The 12,099-nt window shown below is 45.1% G+C and overlaps 1 protein-coding gene across 4 annotated transcripts in view; it reads left to right on the top strand.

Annotated features, from left to right (window-relative positions):
- Positions 1-1,715: 1,715 nt before the first annotated feature.
- SHLD1 (shieldin complex subunit 1) overlaps positions 1,716-12,099 on the top strand; it is a 91,467-nt gene continuing 81,083 nt past the window's right edge. For 3 of the 4 annotated variants that reach the window (XR_012158336.1, XM_073339690.1, XM_073339691.1), the window contains exons 1-4: positions 1,716-1,794; positions 5,745-5,885; positions 6,431-6,555; positions 7,517-7,689. Coding sequence is in view for 3 of the 4 variants with exons in the window: in XM_073339690.1 (XP_073195791.1) it covers positions 7,524-7,689 (166 nt within the window). In the remaining variant the exon portion in view is untranslated. The remainder of the gene's footprint in view (positions 1,795-5,744; positions 5,886-6,430; positions 6,556-7,516; positions 7,690-12,099) is intronic. The other variant, XM_073339692.1, reaches the window with a different exon arrangement.

The raw sequence follows: 12,099 nt of genomic DNA, 5'->3' as shown, positions 1-12,099 counted from the left end.
CATGAATCCTGTGGCCAAAAATTTCTGTGGAGAGGTAGTAGCCAGTCCACGGAGAGGTTACATTACAGACCTGGGGCATATCCATGGGCTGTAGGACTGATTTCCAACCCTCTGAGCCCATGAAGCTATCCACGCAAAGCTCGATCATTTTAGCTTTGTGCCTGGCTAAGGTAGGAGGGAGGGGGGAATTTCACTCTAAATATATAACACCTGCCTACATCAATTCTGCACAAAGCACCTGTGTACCTACTCATGCATAAAAAGTCTACACCAACTGCTAGCAGACCTACCTCTGAATGAAAACATTGCACCAAATACTTTGTATATACATGCGTATCACAATGCTGCACCAAGTACCTGTGAATTTTCTTGAGTATAGCAACACTGCACTTAATATCAGTGTTCCCACACATATATAATAATCCACACTTCAAAACTGCATACCTGTCTTTGTATTTAACATGTGTCATCATCTGTGAACTTAACTGTAAATATCCAGAGGGGAAAACTATACTCGCTTTTTAAAAGCATCAGCTGAGAGTAAAGAGGCAGAGACAGAAAAGAAGGGTGTTTTTGAAGAGAAAGGAGAGATATAAGAAATATGGGGTTAGGAAGAAGTATATGGTGCAAGAAATTGGGGGGAGAGGGATTAGGGCCTAATCCTGCCTATTGACCTGCACAGGTGTGCCCCTTTGCCCACTTTCAGCCTCACTGACATCAGAAAATAATTGAAACAGTCGGTGCCTGCGTCCCCTGCAGACATGTTTTAGACACACAAAACATAAATACATTTCCCTGGAAGGCTGGGGATTTATTTCTGGAGCAATAGCAGGGTCTATGAAGGCACAGAGTTCCCCCATGCAGTTGTCCACGCGGGTTTGGGGTCTTAGAAAACAAAGAAATGCAAGGAAAATAAATGGAGTAAAGATGGGGAGGAAGAAAGAGCCATGAGAAGGAAGAGTACAGCAGGCATCATAGTGAGTTAAAAATGTGTTTTCTAGAAACTTTACAGCACATGATGCTAGAGAATTAGACTTCCAGCATGCCCGTGAAATAATTTTTTTTTTTGTCTTTATGTCTGAAGATTTTGTTTTGAAATGCACTAATCTTCTACATGCAGGACACTGCTCCAGGTTTTCCAAAATATTCTGGAAGCGAACAGGATCCATGCAGTCAGTGCTTTATTTATAAACGATGTCTCCCTGCTAGTCGGAACTAAATGTTCACACAAGGTTTGTGTGCGTTAGTCTCCTGGATGTAAGATGCTGGCAAGAACAGCATTTGCAGGTCCCATGCTTTTGATTTTAGGATTTGTATTTTATGTAGACTGGGATTTTTTTAAAAAGTTTCTTTTCGTTTAACTTCCCCCCTCCCTTCCTGTTCTCATCGAGGGACAGGTGTTGTTTAACTCTGCGTCTTTTGATCGGTTTCTCAGGGTTCTGCACTCTCAGAACCAAAAAGAAAAGGAGGACTTGTGGCACCTTAGAGACTAACCAATTTATTTGAGCATGAGCTTTCGTGAGCTACAGCTCACTTCTTTTCTTTTTGCGAATACAGACTAACACAGCTGTTACTCTGAAACTCTAAGAATCGTTTCCTTTTACCCACAACAAAAATGGTTTCCAGCCATTGGCTGGGGACACATTTATCAGTAGCCAGCAGGAGCCTCTCTCTTCCCCCCCCCCCCCCCCAGCCCCAACTACTTCCTGTTTGGCTGTCCTGCCCTCGAGGAAGGTGGCTCATGCACTTCCAGTTCGGGAGCTGCAGGTCCCAAGTATTTCCTGCTTCAGCTGTGTGAGTATCACAAGGGCGAGCGAATGCGGGCCTGCTCCCTGTCCCCTTGCAGGCTGTCTCCATGGGATGGTGTCTGAGGATGACCGGCTGCTTGAACCGTGTCAGCTGGAGTGGGAGGGTTGTAGGGGGGTGCTGCATAGGAGTGCCAGTGGATTTGGGGTGCGGGGCTTGTGTGAAGGTTTGGGAAGCAAGGTGGGGGAGGTAATATATTTTATTGGACCGACTTCTGTTGGTGAGAGAGACAAGCTTGTGAGCTTACAAAGACGGAGCTCTTTTCAGGCCTGGGAAAGGGACTCCATCCTGGCCTCCCAGCTCAGTGCAAGGTGGAGCAGGTCGGTATTGTAAGGGGCCATGCAAAGGAGAGTGGCCCCTGAACACCTCCCCACTCGGCTTTGCCCTGTCTGGGGGGGCAAGGAGTTGGGGTATCTGAGGGTGCGAGTGAGTGACCAGCGGCTGCAGCACGGTGTTAGCTGGAGGCTGGGGGACGTCCGTGTATGGTTGGGGAGGGGGCTGGCAGAGCGGCACTGGGGCACACAGAAGGAACGGGTGGCTAAAGGGGGAGGGTTTCCCCTGCCCTTGGGGAGCATGTGGGAGCGACTGGTAGTTAGTGGGGTCTGGCTGCTGTTCACCTGCCCTCTGACAACCCATCAGCCCTGCTGCCCCCAGACTGTCTTCTTCCTGCGGCCGGGAGGCGGACAGATGTCTCCAAGTAGTGCCGGGGCCCCGATCCTGTGAGCCTGTCTGCATGCATAGACCAGTGCGAGTGCGGGGTCCCTGCTACCCGCTTTTAGGATTGGGGCCGTGGCAACTTATCCCAGGCATAACCATGCTCTCAAGTGTCCCTAGAGCCTCTGTTTGCCAGAAGCTGGGAATGGGCAACAGGATGGATCACTTGATGATTACCAGTTCTGTTCATTCCCTCTGGGGCACCTGGCACTGGCCACTGTCAGAAGACAGGATACTGGGCTAGATGGACCTTTGGTCTGACCCAGTAAGGCTGTTCTTATCCCTCTTCCACCCTGGCTGTGCTGGGCAGCCAGGCTTTGTAAATAACCATGTAATCACAACTGGCCCCACAGTGGAGCACTACAGGGCTTTGTACCATCAGTGGGTGCGGCGCATCCCTGCTCAGAACCAACGGTTTGATCTGAAGGCCTTTTTGCTCACTTTTGGTGTCCCTTGTTGCCTTTCCCCAGGAGCTCTTCTCTGGTTTGCTTTTATTGAAAGCAGACGAGCCCTTAAACTGAAAATTTACATTAAAAAACAAAGCTGGGGAAACCATCTGTTAAAATATGGCCGCTGCTTTCACACGCAGCACTGGAGGACTGATAAATAACAGAGCTGGGCCAAACATTTCAACCTTTTTTTTTTCCCCCACCAAAAAACAGACCCATAAATTTTAGTGAAAAATGTTGTTGTTTTACTGGCTCTGATGAAGTGAGCTGTAGCTCACGAAAGCTCATGCTCTAATAAATTGGTTCGTCTCTAAGGTGCCACAAGTCCTCCTTTTCTTTTTGCAAATACAGACTAACACGGCTGTTACTCTGAAACCTAAGCACAGAGACTGATCCCATCACAATATTCACAAGGGGTTCCCTTCCAGCTCACCTACCACTGGACTAGCCGTAAATTATGTTAATGCTTAAAGGGGTGAATGGGTCTTTAATTTGGCTTGATTGTTTCAGTGTTACAAGAAGACCGCCCTCGTGGGGAGCAGGGAAACACTCTGAATCAGAGCGTGCGTGAGTGTAGGAAGGGCGGGGGTAGTGGAGGTGAGTGTAAGCACTTCAGGGACAGTCAGACCTCTGAGGATGGGAGTGTCAAACTCACCTGAGATAGTGGGCCTGATCTGCTGCTTGTGTAGACCACACTCAGCAAAAGTTATTAAAATAGAAATAGCCAAAGATAAACCATGTTGGTAATGACATACATTTATTTTACGCTTCTCCAGAGCCTCTTAAACGCTTCCAAGTGGTTCAGCACCTGTACCCAAGGTTTTGCTGGATTGCTGCACCAGAGTCTGGATTGTGGACTAACTCCCCCATGTGGACCCTGCTGGCGCATGCTAAATGTTCCTTAGTGTGCGTTGATGTCATCCTGTTTTTAGCAGGACTTCATCAATGTACGCTAGCAGGGTCTATGCAGGGGTGTTAGAGCACAACACACTGGTGTGCTCTACAAATCATACCCTGGTAGTGTGGACTCAGGAGTTGTGAAGACAAACCTGAATATTCATGGGAAGTCCACAGTCTGGATGAAACTGTTCAGCAGGCTAGATCCAGCCCATCGGTGTTACATTTGACCCCCCTGATTAGAGGCTGAGAACAGATTCTCAGTTCTGTTAACAGCAGTGCATCTCCATTGAGATCAGGGGAATTATACAAGGTTAAGTAGAATAACTAAATGGGGAAACAGACTCTGGAAGGCCAATGAGTTTTAAATCAATCTATACCAGCTGCTTGTGGACTTTGCACTGTGTAAAAACATTGCACCAAATACATTTGAATAGAAGTGTATGTTACAATGCTGTACCACATTCCTGTGAATATTGCTTTTTAGGGCAGGGACTGCCTTTTTGTTCTGTACTTACATTGCCTCGTGTAGCAGGGTCCTGGTCCCCGGCTAAGACTCATAGGCCCTGCAATAATATAAATAATAATATACTGAGATATAACAACACCACATCTCATATCCCTGTTCCTACACATATATGACAATCCACACTTAAAAGATAGGAATACAGATTTTTAACTCTTGTCATTATTGGCGTACTTATCTTAATATCCAACACAATACAGTTTTTTAAAATTAGCTGAGAGTAGTTCACCTTGTGTCTCTCATGGTTTCATTTTGGATGGCTCACCCTCATCACCAAGCTCCTAATCTCTTCCTAACTCTCTCCTCTATCTCTGTTCTGCATCATGGCTTCTAACTTCACCAGACCTATGACCTGGGGGCCATCTTCCACTCCTCCTCCTCCTCTCCCACCCAGGTTGTCTCCAAATCCTGGAGCTTTTCACTCCATAACATTTCAAACACCTCTTCACCGGGGTGAAATCACTCGTCTCTAATCATCCTACTTCACTGCTCCACTCTCCCACTCATCAGATCTTTTTGATACCAACTTCAGCCCCCTCCAGTCCAACTTGAATGCCCCAGCCCTGGTTCTGCATCACACAGCCCCTGCTCCTTTCACTCAGTTTATTTTAGCATTTCCCCCCATCTATACCTGCTTTATCGCCTAGCACAAACATATCTGTGCCTTCTGCTATGGTACCCTTTATGTCTGGATTGCCCTTCCCAAGTCACCTCCCTCTCGTTCAGACCCTCCTCAAAGTCCAGAAGAGTCCATGACATACTGACTCATCTTATTATTGTCATCCTTGTCTTACGTTGGCTTTAGATTTATACAGTCATTGGGGCTGGTGTGATGGCCCACATTTTCATAGTGAATTGTTATTTTAGGTGTCCAACCTGAGAGACCTTAAAGGAGCTTGATTGTGAGAGAGGAGATCCTCAGCAAACAGGTCCCTTTAAGGGGTCTCCAGTTGGACACCTAAAACCATCAGCCCCCTTTGAAAATCTTGGCCTATGTTTTGTGAGGTGGCTAGTCCAGTTTTTGGTTTGTTTACTAATCATTATTTTTCTATCATACACTGAGAACTTGTTCTAACCAGTTCATCATTGCCAGCTTGTGTTTGGGTTCAAAAAGTCTGATCTCCAACTTGGTCTGTCTTCCAGGTAAAAATAGGAATAATGATATTTGGGGTTAATATAGCACCTTGGTTCATAGGACCTGGGAGTGTGTTACTAAGGCAGGCGTGCATTATCATCACTTTTACAGATGGGGAAACCGAGCTTCAGCGGCACGAAGGCCGCACTTTTCAGTACTGTGTTCGCATGTTTCAGTTTTTGTCCTGACTTGAAACATCTTGGCCTTGATTTTTCAGAAGTTCTGAGCACCCAGATCTCCAACTGAAGTCCATGGGAGCTGCAGAGGCTCAGGACTAAGTCGTCTCAAATTGAGAAGCTGCCAGGAAGTGGCCAATCCTTGAAAATATGGTTGTCAGCGACTTGCCTAAAATCACACAGTGAGTTTACTGGCTGAGTGGAAAATAGAACCCAGGTCTCCTGAGCCTGGTGCCAGCTCCGAACGCTAGATCATATCCTCTTCCTAGAATATACTCCCTGGAAAGCCTTGGTACTGCACGGGCAGGTGCTATAATACTCTGCTGGTTTCAGAATGGCAGCCACAGAGCATAGTGGGTAGCTGTGCCAGGGAAACAGCCATTCATTCATATGTGGGCATAGGCTGAGCAAGGAGGCTGTTTGAATTTTAGTTCCCTGCTTCAAAGTTTTTGAATAAATGAGAGCTCACGTGGCATTGACCTACCAATACAAGTATGGAGGGTGTTAACTTCTCAGTGAGGCCAGCATCACTGTAAAAAGATTGAAGGAAATTATTTCATAACTTTGCTATGTTTATTTCCCAAGGAAGATCCACTCCTGTGTCAGTCTTGACAAACAGTGGGGAATGTGTTGACTTCCAAGTGACACACACTTTTTGAAGGTCATACCATTTTGGCAGTATGATCAGCTGATGTAAGGAATCTAATTGACCTGTTTTTCATTCCAGAAGGTTGCAGCTGACAGACTTCCTAGAAGGGAAAGCTGCATGACAGCTGATCACAAACACTGGCAACCTGTTTACTTCTGGATACTGCCCAAAGGATTGCTCAATCGTCAGTGATCCATTCATAGGTATAGTGCATATGAAATGATGTGTCCCCCCTCTTGCGCATCTGAGAACTCACAGGTTCAGTCACACCATCACTTTTCCTCTGACATCAGCCTCTCCACTAAAGGCCTTGGAGTAAGTTAACCGGAGACTGGCTGTATGGCTTCTAGAAATCCATTATGGCATTATAAGTATGTGGCCAATCGCCACCTAGCTTGTGTGTTTTTCCCCTTTGCCATCCCCTCCTCTCCCTCTTTTTGCTATGTTTTGAAGAGCATAAGCGCATGCATTCTTTTATGTACAGCAACTCGACTGTTGGAAGCTCTACTTGTAACTAATATGACTAGGGTGGAGGATAGCTGAAGTGTGGTGTATGGCACATGGTGCAGAAATGGAATTTTGGCCAGGGATTCCTCGGCATAGTTCCAGTGTTTTGACATGTAGTGTTGGAGTATTAATGTCCATGCCGAGCAGAGAGGATGTTAGTTTTTTTTCAGACACCCTCGTGTCTACCCTCCTGGTGAGCTGCAATGTCTTCAGTTTATTTACATAAGGAGAATGAAGGGATGAGCTGACCCAGCTGCTGCTAGAGGCCTCAATCGGAAAAAGGACTCCAAGCATGTCCTTACTTTTAACTACATGAGCAGTCTAACTTGGGTCATATGCTCAGCGTTTAGCACATGCCTCAGTATTTTCCTGGACTCCATGTGTTTCCAGGGAGTCCAGGTTTGTCAGACTTGATGCTTAGACTTCCAAGTTATCCCCTCTGCCCAAGAACAGCAAAATCTATTTCTTTCGTGCCGCCTTCCTCTTCTTAGACCCACTCTCCCTTAGTTAAATCAATGACTAAATGCTGAAACCAAAATTCTGTTGGGTGATGATAAAGAGCATGACCAGATGAGCTCTTCAGAGTTTGCTTTCCTTTGGGTTTTCATGCTACAAAACAGCATTTGGATCTCAGTAACAGTAGTGTCTCCACTGCAGTGGGGCCATGGAGGGAGATGAAACAGCATCGAGCCACCCCTCAGAGGACAGCAGCATACTGGACCTTCCCTCTGCATACGACATAACAGACAGCTTCCTGCCAGAGCACGGCACTGGGACCAGTGAGGAGCCTTGTAGTTCTGTGGATACTTTTGCCTCATCAGCATGCTTAGGTAAAGACTAAACTAACAATGAATGTAAATATTCCCGTTCTCTCTCTCACACTCCCTCACTCCCTCCCTTTGGACATAGAGACATGTCGGGTCAATATTTGTTGCTTCAGGCAGAGTGTTGTTTGAATGAACAGCAAACAGCGTGCTGAAGTTCGATGCAAGTTCATCTGCCTTCGTGCAAAGTGTGGCTTATTGGAACTGCAATATGGTTCTGTGCTTCCGAGTAAATACAAAGTGCGCTGTGGATTGCTGATATCTGTGAGAGCCGTCGAGAGGGTTGCTGCTTTTTGGTGTCACTGTGCTCATGGAGGAGGGAGTTGCCTGAGGCCAACTGACAGAAAGAATCCTAACGTTCTCCTAGGCATCAGGGAAAACATTGCTTTGTACAATTACAACCAGTAAGGAAACATCTGCTCTGCAAATCCTTCTACCTACCTTTCTCCCATCTACAGCCTGTGTCCTCATTAAACCAGTGCAGGACAAGTGTTCTGTTTATAAAAGGTTATAGAAACAGGCAACTGAATGGCTGGTTGTGCTGCATTCCTTGTGGATTAGTAATAAACTTGCTGTAGGATCGGATTATGTTCCACAACTGGGAGACAATGGTTAACTGTCTTGCCTTGTTTTGTTTCTTAGAGGGGGGGATTTCTGCAGAAATGGTCAAGAAACTAAGCTTTGGGCCAGTTCCCACTTTCTGAGCTGCACTGTTGTATTTATCCACAAGGGAGCTGAACTGAGGTTGCATGAACAACTTTAATTCTGGTATTTTCTAATTTTTCAGCATGTGACTTTACAATCTGAGAGTTCATTTAATGTAGCTATTATGGATGTGATATGTATACAAGTGTTGTTCTGCTTGTACTTTCTGAGAGCGACTTTGGCCAGTTTCCACTACCTTCGTGTGTTTTTACGGATTAATTATTCTACAGTGGTCAGAGTGCCTTTGAGAGGGTGTATTAAAATACAATATTAATATAGTTTATCGTAGGTGTCACTAGGTGGCCCTGTTACACAGTCTTCCAAGTTCTTTTTCTTAACATGGGAGCAAATGTTCAGTCATGAGAAGACAGGCTATGTGGTGGTGTTGGTTTTGGTTATACAAGATCATGGGACTGGAGCCATGTGAGCAGCAGGAGAATTTGCTCTCTGCCTGGGGCTCTGTTTGCTTTCCACAGAAAATTTAGACTTTTTCATAAAAAACCCCAAATATCCAAAAAGTTTTGATTTTTGGCTGAAAATGTTTATTTTGAATAATAGCCGCTGTGCCTTAATGGGAGTTGGTTGTACTTTTTGGGTGTGTAATGTCCCATTCCCCTCTATGTGCCAGGCTCCCCAGGGGACTAATGTCTCATGATGCACTGTGGAATATCAACAAGAAGGGAGAACGTGGTGCATCATGGGAGATGTAGTCCAGCTAGGGAGCCCAGCCCATAGAGAAGAATGGTGTTATGAGGTACCTGAATTACAACTCCCCTGAGGCACCGTAGCAGCATTTCTGAATCAAAATTTTTGGTTTTCTCTTTATTATTTGGCTGAGAATTTTTGGTTGTCAGTTTTCTTGCTGAAAAGTTGGTATTTTCCACAGAGGAAAAAACCCAACAAACCCATTTTTTGACGAGCACAGAATATCCCCAGATTTGCCTCACTGATTTCTCCACCACTATGAAGCCAATTGCCAGCCCTTGTCAGTTGCCATGGTGTGGCGGAGGGGGAGCACTGATGTTAGAACAGGATGCTGGTGTCAGAAGAATGGGCAGTAATAGGTTACATCATCTGATCCAGCCTGACGTTATTGATTCATTTGATCCAGGTTCTCCCCTCTCCTCTCCCCTTCCCCCTCCCCCCCCGACTTAAAAGTTTGTGAGGGGAAGTTTGTGATGGGGGAATCACTTTACATGTGAACTAAGTGGGGCTACTGTGGTGTTTGCTACTTTTAAATATTTCCAGGTAAAATAATTCTGTTGTGTCTTGCTTTTGATCTAAGACCCACTAGCACAGTATTCCTTTGTGCGTGCTTTTGCTGCTGCTGTCGTCATCAGCAGGAGTGACTGCATAGACAGTGCATTGGACGTGGGGCAAAGCTGGAAATGGTTGTATTTAGCCTTCGCTCCTTTCCAGAATGTTAAATCCAAACTGCATTGAACCCACCACTTTCATCACCTATTCAGTCCTGATGCACTGAGGGTTAAGAAGGTTTGTGTCAGTTACATTAAATAGTCTGGATTAAAATAAAACGAGGTGAGGTTGGGAAGTCATTTGCAAAGGGGTTTGCAAATATTTTTTAAAAAGAAAAAAATTATTTCTTCTGTTTGTAGGCAAAGCTAGCAAAATTTCTGTTCACTTTGGAGATTTAAATAATTAAAAGGAGGTGTTTAACTCTTCTTCCTCGTGTCAGCTGTCACAAGATACTTATTTGCTTAAGGGCTGAGCCAACCATCAGGGATGGTAACATCAGTACCCCTACTGGTCACTCACTATATTGCACATACAGAGGCTAAGCACCCAATGAGCCTAGCTTAGCTGTGGTGGTTACTAGCTTATGAGGCCTGGGCAGTTTCCTTCAGTTTCTCGTATAACAGTTCCAGGATTATGTCTCAAGTAAAATAGCATTAATCTGTGATAGGGATTCCAGCCATTGCTGTGTTTTGTCTGTCAAGAGTAGGAGCACTGGAGGAGGCTACGTGACCTAGTCGTTATAGTACATTTGGCCAATCGATATTCCTGTTCTAATTTGAGCCTTGATTAATTTCTGGTAATGGTAAAGTGTCCACTTGTGAGTCATAGTGTCGGGATGTAGTTCCTTGTTGCTAGTGAAAATATGCCAAATGAATGTTTCTCTCTGCTGTGGTAGAGAAATTCGTCTGACAATGTGATAGGCTGGGGTTTGTTTGTTTTAGACAGACTGTGTGTCACAGGTTTTCTGTAAAGGTGTATTCACAAGTGCAGGGATTTGTAGGCAATCCCTGTGATGGGTGTGTTTATTGTGAGCTGTTGGCTCAGATCCTGTTCTTCTCCAGCAAGGGTTGGTGCTATTTGAGTTAATTGTTTTGGTGATTAATGTTGGGGTGTAGGAGGAACGTGTGATTACTCTGCAGTCCCAAGACTGGTTTGCGGCGCATGGAGTTTACAGCTAATCAGCCAGCCATGACATGTGAAAAACAAAGACAAACTGCTCAAACATGAAATTTCATATTGTGTTTTACACCAGTAGAGGTCAGATCCTGCATGTTTGTTCATGTACAACACCCACTGACTTCAGTGGGCGCTTTGGGTTTCGCAGAGAATGAAAGATCAGGCCCCAAATTCTTCTTCTTTTATTCACATTACAATTGCACCTAGAAGCCCTGACTAGAGCCAAACTGTGATGGACACTGACTGCACATAATAAGACAGCCCTGGCTCAAAGAACTTGCAGTCCAAACAAATACTTATTTGAGTGTAGTTTTCTATACAACTGTGTCTATATAAAACAATGCTGCTCCAAATATCTGAGTGCCTGCTTGTATGGAACAACATCGTTTTACATGCACGTTCGCCTAAGTACATGTATAAAATCGTGAACGTCTTTTATTTTAACAGGAGACGTCTGCTTTCTAATCTAGGTTGTTTAAACTTACGTAAGTCCTTTGTAAGTCAGCAAAAAAAAACCAAGCCACAGCAGCAAGTCTCAGAGCCCAAGTCAACTGACTTGGGCTCTATAGGTTTTTACTACAACAGGGCTAAACATAGCAGTATAGCTATTCCCACTCAGCCTGGAGCCCAGGATCTGAGACCAACCCCCCTTGCTGGGTTTCATAGTCTGGGGTCCAGTCCAAGCAGGAATGTCTAAACTGCTGTTTTCAGCCCTGAATTGGGGTTTGTGTGTTGTTTTTTTGCAATGTAGTCATACCATCAATCATCTTGGCTGCAGAAAACATAACTGCAGTGAAAACCAAACCCTACATCACAGGGGAACTTTCTTAGAGAATTAAATCATACCAAAGCATCTTGGAGTTACAGTCCTAGCTCTTGTTTCCTCCTCTTATGAAATAGTGAAAAGTGTTCCAGTGTCTCTTATTATTATTCATTTGTATTGCAAAGGCATCTAGGGGCTCCAGTCATGGACCATGACCCCAGTGTGTTAGGTGCTGTACAAACACAGAACAAAAGGATGGTCCCTGCCCTAGTGATCTTACAGTCTAAGTCTGAGACGAGACAACAGATGGACACAGACAGAGAAATGGGAGAGCAGAAGGAAACCGTGAGAGCATATGGGTTAGCATGATCAGTGGTGGCAGCATGCAGCTTGTAAGATTTAAGTTACGAGCAGCAATTTGCTCTAACCCTGTACTATAAAGCATTTTGACTTGGGGTCCGGCTCCTATGGTTTAGGTGTGGGAATGATAGGTAATTCTTCGAACTCTGTTTTAA

The sequence above is a fragment of the Lepidochelys kempii genome, chromosome 3 (genome assembly GCF_965140265.1).
Source record: "Lepidochelys kempii isolate rLepKem1 chromosome 3, rLepKem1.hap2, whole genome shotgun sequence".
NCBI classification, from domain to species: Eukaryota; Metazoa; Chordata; order Testudines; family Cheloniidae; genus Lepidochelys; species Lepidochelys kempii.
The sequence above is the reverse complement of the archived record's forward strand: the minus strand, read 5'-3'. Positions and strand labels throughout refer to the sequence as shown.